Source organism: Amblyomma maculatum, chromosome 6 (genome assembly GCF_055883805.1).
Source record: "Amblyomma maculatum isolate TAMU_Amacu chromosome 6, ASM5588380v1, whole genome shotgun sequence".
Lineage (NCBI taxonomy): Eukaryota > Metazoa > Arthropoda > Arachnida > Ixodida > Ixodidae > Amblyomma > Amblyomma maculatum.
Window position 1 is genome coordinate 63,323,095 of NC_139349.1, and position 14,600 is coordinate 63,337,694.

Here is a 14,600-nt window from a genome sequence, read left to right on the forward strand (position 1 = left end):
TGAGAGTCGCTTTAAGGTCACAGTTTTCTCGAAAATGTTTATTTATATTTGGATTGAGTACCGTGACTGCTATGATTTCAGTTTGTTAGTTTCGTCTAACGGAACATTCCTGGAGAGCACGTAAAAGTTCAAAAAAGTGGCTGCATACCTGTTGCGGAATTAATATCAATTGACAATCCGCCTTCCAGCTGGCACTGTCCTTGCTCTTTGCAATCTTTAAACAAATCCTTTACCAAATCTTTATCTTCTTTATCGCTCTTAACGTAGACTTCAAACGTTACTTGGTCGTCCCTGAAAATAAATAAATACCAATGTATTACGCTCTATTCAAATTGGCAATTTTTTGGTAAATTTATAAATTGAATTGCAGGGCTGAAAACAGAAAACATGATCCAATCAAGTATCGTTCAGTGTAACACAGGCAACTATTTTTTTTTAAATGCACTGAATTCTCAGTAGAGAATTTTGTTTTAACAGTTGCTTTTATGCGTACGGATCGCCGTGACTGCAATGGAAACCATGAATTTATGCTCAACAGTCCAAACCGCAGTCACAAGCCACACTGGCGAGGTGGCTCATATCAAAACTCGCCCTTCAAACTAGCAGTCTCATAGTTGGTGCGAGCTGCTTCCCCGCGAAAGAGTGAACGCGCTTTTCTTTTTTTTTTTGTTTTTGTCCTATAGCGTGTACTTTTTTATTATAGCTTATTTGTGAACTGGAATGTGCAGGGCTCCAGAACTGTCCACAGAATGTTATTCATCGCAGTCTTTAAAGGACCCAGAAATCAATAATTCGAAACCATTGCCCCGTAGTAGGTGTAAGGTCTGCTTTATCACTCTATTTTGCGGTATGGTTGAATATATTGGGTTTAACGTCTGAAAGAGACACTGGCTCTGAAAGATGCCACAAGGGAGGGCTCCAAATTCGTTTAGACCACCTTGAGCGCTTCAACGCACACTGCCATCGAACATTGCTTGTGGGCAGTAGTGGTAAAACATTTATTTTGTGTGTTTGTATAACCGTCCATGACAGGCCCAGTCCTTACTCAAGGACCTGGTGGATAATTCGATTCGGCGTTCCCGCCGGATCCGCAGTTACTGATAGCTCGGGCTTGAGCCAAACATGACAACCTTCAAGGGGGAGATGGGTGTTTAGTCACTTGGTAAGTTCAGTCACTGCCGAACAGTGCCACAGTGTTAGACTTGGACTGTTGCACTGAAGAGAGTATTGGGAGTATTGCATAAAGAAACCAAGATGCTTGTGAAAAATGTTTGGGTATGTGAGAGTCCGGAGTTGGCACTTGACGATGGCGTCGGCACTTTTAATGGCTTGGTGGGGTGGTGGCAGTGTTCTTCCTTGTGTTTTGGAATACTCGGTTATGTTGACGGGTCTCTCGCGTTTCACCTCTGTCGTAACTCAACCATGGGTTCATCCCGTGTCGTCGGGGTCATTGATCAAATACCTTGCCGACTGTGCTTCCTAGGCTCAGCTTATTTCAGTTCGTAAACAATTTACACCGAATATCAATAAAAAGCATAAAAGCTGGATTTTTATGAAAATATAGATTCTAGCGGTTTTTTTAGCAGTTATTAGTGCTTCCGGTTGAGGATTTTCGTTTTGTGAGTTGGATCTATACATTTTAAAATAAAGGTTAGCACGAGAAATAATCGCACGAGTAAAATCGCGATGATACTTGGTACAGTCACCTCTCTGGGGTGGCTTCAGAAAAGGAAATAAAATTTTCAAACTACTTATATCGGCTGATAGCACGAAGGTTAAACCCAACGTTTCTCCATTGTGCAGAGTGTGTTGTATGGTGGACAAATGAATACCTATGCGTTGAAGACGCGATTGTATTCAGTTTGTAAACACTGTAAATATTATTACAATTATAGAAGAAAGCATTTAATACCCCTTTGACTTGAAACTTCACACTACCAATATCTTACTTATGAGGAATATCCCACCTGGTTTCGGTGCTTTCACTGCCATAAAGACATCATCTGTCTCGTCACAATGTTTGCCTCAGTAGTCGATTATCTATATATTCCTGTTGCCTGCTGTGGGCATGATTCTTGCCCTGCTGCCAGTTTACACTTTCACATCGCGACATTTTTCGGTCTGCGTTTGTGAGTGGATTGAAGCCTCAGCTACATTTACTGAGCTCGAACAGTTATAATGAGTTTCGTCCGCTCAGTGCACATTAGGCCCATTATTTATATTTGACAAAGTTCAGTTGAGTGAACATGCGTCTAGCGCCCTTGCTTGACCAGAACAGCATAAGCACGGAGAGAGAAAACTCGATGAGCTCGAAGGAGGAATTTTCGTCCTCAGCATCCAAGCACTTGCTCCCTTTGTTCTAAGAAGCAGCTGTGCTCCCACAGTTGCTCCAGCTAATTAGATGACTTCTACCACTGCAGTTTAATGGCACCGACTTCTATTGTGAAAGCAACGCTACGACAGTCAAAGCGAGACCTCGGGTAGCCGTAGCTACGCCGTGAATACACAAAAAAGTCAGCCTGCCATGACATTTGAATTCACGTTACCCATATGCCATGGGACACATGACAACTAGGGTCGCTCTTTTCATATGGGAGGGTGATATCAGAATCAGCCTGCCAGAACCGTTTCAATTATTGTTACCTCTACGACACGCAGGCACGTCCATACGGCTTGGTTGAAGCGTGACTTTATATGTGGGCTGGTAGCTTACGCTCTCGCGTCATACCCTTAAAGGATGAGACTAAGTGTCCCCAATAACGTAGCAACTTACACTGATAGCGCATGATAGGGGAATAATGTAGCAGGCAAAAGAAGCTTCCACCGTTGCTTTCGCAATTCAACTATAGTTAACCAGAGCTAAACCGCAACTAATTGTTTTGGGGGGTGGGGGGCAGACTCATGAATTTCATAAGGGGCATTAACGACTCCAACTACAAAGAGAGCATTCATTTTTTTTGGAGCTTAGCCCCCGCCACCCTTTCCTAAATTCTGCATTTACATGGCACATTCCACTTCACTGGAGTGCAAGCCCAGCAACAGCGGACTCGACTATTGCATTAATAGATAGATGGATTTATTGAAAGGAAAAGGCAGAGAGGTTGGCCCGAATAATTCAAATCTGGCCTGCTACTCTGCACTGGGGAAGGGGAAGGAGAGAAGAAAGAAGGTCATGATGGGTGACGATGTGGGAGAAGGCCTAACATGGCAAAATTACTTTTGAAAAGGAATTAAATCACATTACTAATTACTTTGCTGAAATTCGCAGAAAAGTAATTAAATTACATTACTCATTACTGCTCCCAAAAAGTAATGAAATTACATTACAATTACTTCTACTGAGTAATTAATATACTTTTAAATCACTTTCTAGTTTCCAACCATGCAAAAACTAAGCAAAGCTAGTAAGCAAAACAACTTGTTCTCCAGACGCGAAGCACCCACATTCTTTCGTCTTCCCGCCAAATTCCGTCCCAGAGAGCTATTCCTTCTCTCTGCTACAGTACGTGCGATTACAAAAACAAGACTACCGCAAAAAAAAAAAAAAAAAAAAAAAAACCATGGTCGAAGGGTCCTGAAATGACCGGTGAACCCAGCGTCTTGCTGGCCCGGAGCTGTCTCCGCCATTGGAAGCGCCCTTGAAGCTAGGTTATTTATTGCTTCCGCAGTCCCAAGAATCGATGTCGGCACATTTGTGCTCACTGCTCAGTAATGCTCAAGCCACGGTGCCTCACGTCATGGACCCTTCTGCCTATCTCCCCCAACCTCAATCCTCCTTCGCCCCGAGGTGTTGAGTGTAACCAGGCACCACTGTGCCTTAGCCGACGCAACAGGGAGTGCCGGTACGCCGCGCTCCAAACTAGTTTTCAGCTGCAGCCTTCTTGCACCATCTCTCCAGCATTCCCTTGACGCCTTGTATCCTGCTGCTTGGAGAATGGTTGAGGTCTCAGACGCACTGTTCTGCACAACTCTGTCCTCCTTTGCCGATCCGTTACGCTGGCTTCGCTTGCCGCACGCCGTTCCTGCTTTCGCGGCACTCTACTTCGTCGTCTATTGAAGGAGTAGTGGCGCATTTTAGTAAAAGTAATTTTGAAAAGAATTACTTTTGCTGAGAAATTACTGCCAAAAAGTAATTCATTACATTACTAAATTACCAACCTGAAAAAGGAATTCATTACAAAACAAATTAACGAGGAAAGTAATTAAATTACAGTCATTCCATTACTGTAATTCAATTACTGCCATATATGGAGAAGGCATATGAAATTTATATACAGACACAGCAGCTTGCTTTACAAACGTGAATCAAGTCCGCTGGCGCTCAAATAACGGCAAAGAGCCCGCACTGCCTGGACGCCCTTCCCCTTGCCCTGCCAAGCGCCCAGCAGCAGTTCCTCCGACAGAGGCCTCTTGTCTAAACGCTTCAAGGAAGCAGCTAGCACATTTCTTTCGTTCGCATACTTTGGGCACACCAATAATACATGGTCCACAGTCTCTGGGATGCCACAAGTTGAACATTCCGGAGAGTCCCTCTGTCCAATTAAATGTAAGTACTTGCGCGTGAAAGCCACGTTTAAACGAAGTCGATGTATCAAGCATGTCTGATGACGCGGAATATCACGCGGAACATTAAATTTAAATGTTCGATCATGCCTTCTTAGACGGATGTGTCGGGCGTCTGGTTCAGCCCAGTAAGCTGCTGTAGCAATATTCATATAACTCTTTAGAAGACACGTCGTATCCGATCTTGAAAAAGGCACAGCTGTTTGGAAGCCATTGATGAGTGCGCTTTTCGCTTCAACATCGGCCTGCTCATTCCCATGGAGGCCGCAGTGGGCAGGAATCCATTGAAACATTATCATGTGGCCTTGCAGCTGGGCAGATGTGATGAGCTCCATAATGTTTAGTGCCAGGGACTGATAGTCAGTGTGGCGTAAGAAGTTTTCCAAAATTTGTAATGCAGTCTTCGAGTCCGTGAATATACACCATTTTTGAGGTGGTTCCCCACATATATAGCGAATAGATTCCCGAATGGCTGCAAGTTCGGCAGCGGTTGATGTAGAGGTATGTCCCAAAAGGAAATGCAGAGTCGTTTTCTGAGCTGGTATGACCACAGCTGCAGCGGATGCCTGTGCTGACACAGATCCATCGGTGTATACGTGAATATAACTGGCATATTCTGACCAGATGTGTACCAGAGTAAGTTGTTTGAGTCCACTAATTGGTACCATTGATTTCTTTAGTATTCCGGGAACACGAAGGTGCACTAAAGGTTTATCCATCGTCCATGGTGGTTGGGTGGGAAGATATGGGAGGGCATATCCTGTCGGTACTTGCGACTGATGGCAGCGGAGTGCACTTGTAAAACTGCAGTCCGGCCTCTCATCCAGAATCTTGCTGAGTGGGTGAAAACGGTGTCTTGTAAGTGCTCGTAAATATACACGAAGTGGTTCGTGTGACAAGTATATGGACATTGGGCGAGCGTGTGCCTCTTCAATTGTGCCTTTGTTAGAGGTGCATCTGGGCAGTCCAAGGCATATTTTCAGTGCCTGCGCTTGCACGCTCTCTAAAGTCCGCAAGCAGGAAATGCTCATACTAGAGAGTACTGGGAGACTGTACCGGATGTAGCCAACAAACAGAGCCTCGTAAAGCCGTATTAAGGAGCGCTCAGTTGGACACCATTTGATGCCAGCTATGTAACGAAGTACATGGCAAAAATTAGTCTCTTCTTCACCATAGCAGTATGTTTCGACTAAGATAGTCGGTGGTCAATAATTACTCCCAAGAATCTGTGCCTGGAGACGTATGGTATTACGACTCCATGAAGGGTAATCGGGTAGCGGCTGACACATTTTCCCGTAAACGCGATCACTGCACACTTTTCTGCATTAAAAATTCTGCATTGCATTAAAAATACTACAGAAGTCAATTCAAAGTATATAGGGCATGTTCCGATATCCGTCACCTTGACTTTAGGTGATGTCATGCGCTCACAGCGAGAATTTCTTACAGAATAGAGGATGTACTTAAGGAACATAGGGTATTCCAAACAAAACCGTTGCGGCCGTCACCGGCCGATGATGTGCAAGCGCGTGTTACTCTGGACTGAGTATCCACGTGTCGCTCACACACCCTCAAATCCGAACTCTCTCCCTAGCTTCAGTCGCTCCTCGACCTTCACGGATAGCAGACGTGTACGTGTAGCGCTCCCTTAAACTCGGCTTCCAGCTGCTCATCGGGCCGCTCGGTGATAAGAACCGCTGCAGGTGGTGTGAAGAGATTGCAGGACGCAGCGGCCGCGCACATGGTGCGTTTGATTGGCGTCGCTGTAGATGAAGCCGGGCTGTCTGGTACCGCGACGCAAGCAGTGTTACGCACGTACTTCCTATTTGATTAACTATGCTAAGCTTCTGTAATTATTTTTCTTCACCGGTGGGACAACTGCCACCGTTTAGCCACTTGCTGCGAATGGCCTTTGACATAAATGTACAACGTAGACGAATTGTTTAAAAAGTCCTCTTCGCGAGATTTTCATAGAACCCGAAACATCAGCGGTAGTTGGAACATCAAAACTGGTGTCCGCTACTAGCTCTCAAAAACACAAATGGTCTCCATATGAACTTGTTTACATAGCGCATTTTGTTTTATCATTTTGAATTTCAAAGAAAAATTGAAATTAAAGTGGCCCTTCTTATATCCGCTACCGTTACGACGGCATTTTTATGTTTGATGCCGTTCTAGGAATTAGTTGTTCAGTACAAAAATGTGTAACTTAACTTACTTGGTACACTTGATGGTAGCTTCATCGATGTCGGGAACTTGCTTTTTAAGCTGAAATGCAAGCAAAAAGGTGGCTTCAACTCAGTGAAATTCTACGCAACTGACCCTGGAAAGACCCGTAAATTACAGTCGACACCGCAATGAACAACCGGAACGAACATACAGAAAAGAAGGCTGCTCTTGAGTTAGTGAATGAAACCAAGTAACTTATATGAGATCAGGGAGTTAAAAAAAAAAACAAAACAAAACAGCACCTAGGGGAAGAAAACAATACGTTGAAAAAAGCGCCAGTTCTTACATCGTGTACACCTTCATGTCAAAAGAGAATAGCCGTTAGCATTAGTTATGCTGCCCCACGCGTGACACAAGTGTTTTTCCAAATACGGGAGAATCACTAATTTGCTGCTGTGTCACATAGCGAAGAGGAATGAAAGAAGCCAACAGTTTTTCGAAGTCAAGAAAAGCGATGTGGATTTCTTCATTTTTAGTTTCTATTTACCTGAATTAGACCCCGCAATTATTTCACGAATAAATATAATTAAATACGAATACGACGCACTGATGACGGGAACCGAACTCTCGACCTCAGAATATCGTGTCCGGTGTTCTTACCAACTGAGCTACACCGACGGCTGTGCGACGTATTCTATTTTCTTCGTTATTAATGTTACCTGTAACAGAACATTGAGAGTGTTCACAAGCACCATCCTCACTCACAGCGGCGAACGCAGAACGTCCTGTGATACCACAATTATCACGTGGAACGTGGTCAACATGGAATGCGGAAGCTGTGCAAAAACCCTCTTGCGCTACCGTTGGCTTCAGGGCAGCCAGAACCGAGGTCCTCGTATGCATGCGAGGGTCTGTGTTCTGGCAGCATTTCTCTCTAAAATCGTTACAGTACTAATTCAGGCGAATAGGAACTAAAAGTGAGAGAGAAAAAAAAATCGCCTCACTTGCCTTAGCCTCGTCGACTCTTGGCTTCTTTCATTCTTGTATCGTGACGAGCCCCTTAGTTCCCCTTAAATTTTCTGCTTAATAGCGCATTAAGTTTATAGCAGGGAACAAAGCAGAAAGTGTAACTCTTTTTGATGGCAATACAATAGAACGAAGCAACATGGCTGTGACCTTACCTGTTCTATGATGTCTGAGTCGCAAGTTTCGGTGCTGTATTGCGCAAATTTATTTGGTTTTTTGATTTTAATGGTAACTTTCACCTTCCTCACTATAGAAGAAAGAAAAGAAAATATACGAATTAGTGCATTATGGTATATCAACATTCTGTTCTTTTTTTTTTTTTGTTTTTGACGCGGAAAGCGACGGACGGTATTTTAAGGTGCCCTACGCCCTCATAACATGGTCGAAGTGAAGTAGAAGCTACGAGTTAAAAGCGAGGGTTCCTATAGAGGTTCTAGTCTCACGAGCAGGCGTTAAACCCAGCAGGAGCTCTTTCTTAACACATTAAACTTGGCTTCGAGCTGCTGGGAAGCAATACACAGAAATCCTGAACCTTCGATCGTCTCAAAGCTTGAAACTTTTTCTGCTTCCCGGCCAAGTTATTTTCCTCTCTGGAAAAAAAAAAAAATCGCTCTGAATCACGAGAAGATGTTACTGCGCTAGTAACTAACCTAGAACCATGTGGAAGTTCTTTGCATTGGTTTGAAACTGAGCACCTTATCGTGTGGATTGAAAAGCATATGGTGCACAGCGTTAAAGGAATCAGTAAATACAAAATTAAAGCATTCTTTTTAACCAAAGCCAAATGAACTTTAGTAGGAATTTTATAAAGCAGAGGCATGTTCTTTTTATGTTCGCCTGCGTAGATATTATTACAAAAGAATTTATTAATCTTTAAGATTGCTTTAGTTGCTCTGGTGCGGACATGAAAGTTGTCGACTAGCATAAAAGCGGTTAGACCTAGGTAAGCCCGAGGATGTAGCCTTAGTGTAGATTTTTTATTGCAGAAATGAAAGCCAGCAAAAAAAAAAAAAAAAAAAGAAGAACGGAAACAGGCATAGCGCTTCATCATTGGCTATATGCGCCCTAATGGGCCGCAATTAAGCGCTCTGATTCATTCAAAAAAGCTGTCACATCCGCGCCTTCTGGAGTGCGTTCAACAAATCTTCCCTTTTCTTCTGGTTTCACCGATAACGCCATCTGCAGCTGGCGGCCAACTCGGCCACTTCTGTGCCATCTGGTTCGACGTTCAGGCATTAAATACGGCCCTTCACAGAAGCTTTAAGGAGCCTTTTAAAAGGCGGAGCTCAGTTATTTCGAATCACATAGTTGCTTGAGGAGCATTTATCACCCGTTATCGTCACTTGTCGCTCTGCTGTATGCCTTAATTTTCGGAGTCGATAGCTTTGACACTACTTTCCCTCAATTCACGAAAGGGCAAGTCTGTGTTTGAAATATGAGTTAGCAATGTTTTTAGGTGGACACGGGTTTAGTCTTCGCCGCGGTGGCTTAGTTTAAATGGAGGTAAAACGCAAGAGTTGCCACTGCGTGACGTCGCTGCTCGATAAAGGGTCCCTGAAAGGGGGTTCAACAATTGTCTTGGATATATGTGCATTTTGCTGAGAAAATGCCGGTGACCGTGCATGTCGTGCACAAGTCGTCACAACTGAGCCGATAGTCAGCAAAAAATATAACATTCTCTTACTCCCGCCTCACCGCGACCCCGAACGCTGGTTGTTTGTGTGAATTCCGTCTTGATCATTGTAAGCCTTTCGTAGCGTTGCTGGAAAGGGGTTGTCATTGGCCCGCCTGAAACACCAGCGGAGAGAGCGAAGTGCACGCAGGGCAGAAGGCCACGGCTGGTCTGCCGACATTAACGGAGTAATCGGTAGAAAAGTCAAACAACCTCGCCGGTTGTTGGGAGGAGAGGAAGAAGTTGAGAAGGAAAACGCGGAAGCCGGTTTTAATTGCCGATGTCTCTGGTGCTACATATGCAAGATCGAAAAATGTTGTGCTATAATAATTGACAGTTGAATAGTTATCGGTACCAACGATATTTCTTACGCTCGGCAGACGCATTTTCTGTGCTCCTTCAATGAAGCCCACGTGATACAATTTATTTCGAGCACTTTCCTACGGTGCATCTTCCTCTTCCCTTTTCCACTCCCTCCATATTTCGCGCTTTTAACTTTCTTGTGATCAGTTTCCAGTTTCATTTTTGTAAAGAAAGCTGTAAGTAATAAAACTGAGATACGAGATGTCCGTACCTTTTACAATATTTTCTGCATGCAGGTAGTTTTTGCTTTCTTTATTCTGCGTGGATTTGTACACTTCTACAACCTTTATTTCAGCACAAGCATGAAGTACTGCAGGAAGTATTATGGAAGAAATCTGTTTAGCTCCTCTTCTAGCCAAACGCGCATGCGGGCATACCATTGAAACCACGTTGCCAAACATTACGGCAAATTAAAAACGACAACAAAAAAACAAATGAATTTCAGCCCTTTCCTTCTGAATTGCAATCGTCAGAGGAATTTTATCCTATCATTGCTTGAGAGGGATTTGATCTCATCGGGCGCAGTTAAAGAAGCTTCGATTACTGACTTCTAGACGACACAACCATCAAGCAGAACCTTTCGCGCTCTAAGGTAGAATTGCTACCATCTCGTGTAGGTGTTTTTACATTGCAATCTGTGCATTCTGCATAATAATATGTTGCATAATAATATGTAAAAAGACAATACAAGTAATATAAAGCAATACAAGGCCTATGCCACTTTGGGGGTATACCTCTACCTCTAAGTCGTCCGAGCAGCAGCCCCTCCTTCACAGTGCATTTCATGACACCTACTCTCGATCCTGAAGTATATTATGAATTTTTCGAGAGGCTTTCACAATTTTCGTTATGTGGCAGTACGCTTTATTGGATAAAAATGAGCACGGCTAAATCTCCTTTTATTGCTTCTTCAAAGCGCATGGCAAAGAATGTGCGCAACACTTAAAGACAAAAAATTCTGATAGCGCAGCATGATCGTAGAAGTGTCTGCGTTAAAAGGGCATGCCAAATAAGACTCTAATGGCGTCATAGTGGAAGGCTGGGCATCGATACAAACCACCTGCACGGACATCGCACAGAAGGCGGGTGTTTGCCTTTAAACCAAGCAGGAGTGGTAATGCGGCCAGGGTTCAATCCCGCGGTTACTGCTCAGTAAGGGAACTCCACAGCCATTGCGTCCCAGTGGGAGATGAGTTAAATGACGCATCTGTGAGATTTTATCAAACGAATGAAGAAAGAGACGCGAGGCATGTACTTACTAATTTCGCAAGATCCTTGTTCATTTTGCCTCAGACCCTGCTTGCAAACGCACCGCGCTTCTTCGCCTACTACTTTGCACTCCTTGTACGGAGTCTGTGTGCAATCGTCCTTGAAATATTCCGCATCGCAGGTAGCTGGAATAGCAGGAAAACTATGATATTACAAAAAGAAACACGTGGTTGCGTGCTTCCCTATAAAAACTGTATATATCAATGAACTATTCAGAAGCCGTACTGCTAGGCGCTGAAAAGTAAACTTTTGGCCTCAGCGGCAGGTGGTTAGGCATCAAAGAGTGAAATATCGGAACACAGATTTTAGTAGAAGAAATAATTTCAGATATTCACATCTACGCACAATATGTGATGCAAAGTAACAAAAGAAGATATTGTGGGGAGATAAAGAGGGCATAGCCCGTTAGGAAGCTTTTTAAAGGCTCTCTTAGAACACGTTACAAAAGATATCATTCTTCAAATTATCCATAGAAAGTTTTTGTACCTAAACCCACTCACTGATGTAATACCCCTTGAATGGCGCTTTTGAGGAATAAATAAAACAATAAATAAAACAATAAATAAATAAATAAATAAATAAATAAATAAATAAATAAATAAAACAATAAATAAATAAATAAATAAATAAATAAATAAATAAATAAATAAATAAATAAATAAATAAATAAATAAATAAATAAATAAATAAATAAATATTGCGGGCAAATCGGGCGCTCTCATTTTTTCGCGAGAAACATTTGAAGGAAATGACGTCTCTGGCTCTTTTATGAGCACACTTGACGGGTCTGACAACAAGCAGTAAACTGCAAACACAGTTGAAAACTCTCGGATACCGTTTGGAGAAACGAAATTTCATGTAAACAATGAACACATTGACAAAAGGCTGGTTAACGCAAAATTAAATCAGCTCTTGTTACTTTTGAAGTAACAGACATGTCAGCTAAAATCTAAATTCATGCATTGAAGGTGGAAGCTTGGTTAAGTTGGTTTGTCTTTATAGATACGGCGCGAAAGATGTCGAGACAGTCAGTGGCTCGTCTTTGCACTCGCCTCGTCCTCGGCTTTTACGCTGTACCGATAATGAGTGTTCCGCACAAATTTTAAAACTTTCTATTTTGGGCGTAGTGACCTAAGACATTTGCGGGCGGGCCTCAAGCAAACTGATCTATATTGTGCCATAGTGTGTATATTTCTGTTTATGTTTATTTTTACCTATCCTGTCCTTTCTCCCTGTCGCTTACCTCTTTGATTTCCTGTACCGCTTCCTCACCATCCCTTTATTTCGGCCGCTCCGTGCTACAGATATTGGATAGTAGATACCGGGGCTGGCAAACATCTTTTTCTTCCTTTTGGATGCAATAAAATAACCACGTACTACTATTTTGCGCATACACGACGCTTCACTATGATTATTCTCGCAACCACGTATGTAAATAATGATTTTATTTAGTGACTAAAGTCACGCTTTGTTAGAATAATGGTTGCATTTTTCGAATGGGCCCAGTACCAGAACTGCTGAACTTAAAAAACAAAACAAAAACAAAAACGTAGCCACACTGCGTTGTTTCACGTTTGACATGCCAGTGAAAACTATACCATGACATAGTGACCCTGGTGTATATTGTGCTCGCTTATGAATCAATAAATAGTTGACATTTAGCACCAGTACTTTGTGGTGTTTTTTTTTTTGTGTTCTCATTCTTTCACAGGGGTTGATTCATAGCCTATCTGGGAGTTCTCATTCAAAGGAAAGAGCATTGGGATATTGTTGTATTCATGTGCGCTCTTCATATGTGGGGTTATGCCACATCATGTGCTGCCACTTTCTATCAATGATCCTCTGTTGAGACAGATTGCACATACCAACACCATTTTTATGGTGGCTAATATAAGTTTATTATAGGTTTCTTAATGATTCGTGTTCGCCTCACGTCCTTTATACTCATTATCTCGACCTGCAGTATACTGACACGGTGTAGCGTTTTGGCGACTCTAATTGGTACCTGTTTATCCTACCTGCTACAGTTCCGCTCCTTAGATTAGTAGCTTTAGTAGATTAGTAGAGATTAGTAAGTGTGCATCCACCAATGTGATTTCTGGAAACGCCCGTGAAATCCGCTCCCTCGGAAACAATGGCGTCGCATTTTGGGTGCCCGTTGGCCTGTCTTCGATACGTACTTGACCGCAATACGCAAGTCGCAGCTCATACAGTTCCTTAGTATTGAATTGCAAAGGTTCGTCCATACATTTCCATTGCAGGTTTTTTTTTCTTTTTTTTTTCTTTTTTTTGTTGGAGGGAGAGTTAAAAGTGGCTTCGCTGGACGCGAGATAAGCTACATGGCAACTGTCGAGGATGCTGGGATCACGTCCAGTCTACTGAGTCCGACTCCTGAGTAGAGCTAACTTTTGGGAAAAAAAAAAAGAAGAAAAAAAAAGAAAAAAAAAAGAAAGGGCATTGTGGTGAAAACGTACCGTCTTTGCCAAAAGTAACCAGGCTGCATGTTTTGCTTCTCACTTGTATTCTAAAGCCAACACTGATTCCCCGAGGATCACAACTTGTTAAAAAGTGAGGACAAGAATTCAATTCGCCTTTACTTTGCACAGATTGACAGCTTCAGAAATGGTACGAATGCTCTACTACAAGACTTAGAAGCGAAATGTGGTGCCTGGTTACATTTGGCAATGACGGTACAGACAAACCTTTGCGATTATATGCCAAAGCCTAAATACTAATAAACCCACAAGGAAGTAAAAAGGGGGTAGCATGTCCTTTAGAGCACATCTTTGTAGGGCCACAGCATTCTCTCCACGTTCTACGGTAGATTTTTACCTCTGAATGTACGGATTACTGCGCGATTGTCAACAGAGGCACATTTCTCCCTAAAATCCTATTTAGTTGGTGCAGTTGATAATCTCGACAGCATTTTAACGGCTGAATTGTTGTTTTCAGACTTCCAATTAGAAGACATGAAAACTTTGTTCAAATCTTGCCAGCTGCTAGAGCTTTGTATGTTTTGAAATAAAAATCGGCTTCCGTAGCCTACCATAGGTATTCTCTATTTCTAGATATGAAAAGTTACTGCAGAGATTAGCGGGAATGCCGTGGCCCTACAAGTGGGTGCTCCAGAGCACGTGCTACATTCTTTTTACTCCCCTATGGCCGTATTCGAGTTTAGAGAGCACGGAAATGGGGCGGTGCCTTGAGTCATACGGCAAAGTACATAAAGAAGACGATAAACAATAAGCTCGATGGTGACGCCCGCCGATGCTTACCTTTTGGATCAACAGGTTTAACTTCAAACAAAGTGGGTGTAAAGCTTTGTCATGACATTCAGGGGACTACCTTCTTCTCGCGACTTCATCGCCGCGAGGTCATTGCGAAGGTATCCAATTATGCTGTGAAGGCATTTTGATCGAGGGTTCGGTCATTACTATGAAATGCAAACTAACCCTTACAAGAAACTTTGAGGGAATAGACAGACATACTTGAGTTGTCTGCGTCTAAGCTTTTCCAGGTGGATCAACATCGACATTTA

The 14,600-nt window shown here is 42.8% G+C and overlaps 1 protein-coding gene and 1 long non-coding RNA gene across 2 annotated transcripts in view; one reads left to right on the plus strand and one right to left on the minus strand.

Moving 5' to 3' along the window:
- LOC146185887 (uncharacterized) overlaps positions 1–14,600 on the plus strand; it is a 358,500-nt gene that overhangs the window by 24,412 nt on the left and 319,488 nt on the right. The window lies entirely within an intron of this gene.
- The window catches only part of LOC146185888 (uncharacterized), a 41,211-nt gene that overhangs the window by 20,826 nt on the left and 5,785 nt on the right, over positions 1–14,600 (minus strand). The window contains exons 3-6 of the mRNA XM_084606823.1: positions 11,053–11,187; positions 7,914–8,005; positions 6,782–6,831; positions 149–291 (exon numbers count right to left, since the gene is read on the minus strand). Coding sequence (XP_084462949.1) covers positions 149–291; positions 6,782–6,831; positions 7,914–8,005; positions 11,053–11,187 — 420 coding nt within the window. The remainder of the gene's footprint in view (positions 1–148; positions 292–6,781; positions 6,832–7,913; positions 8,006–11,052; positions 11,188–14,600) is intronic.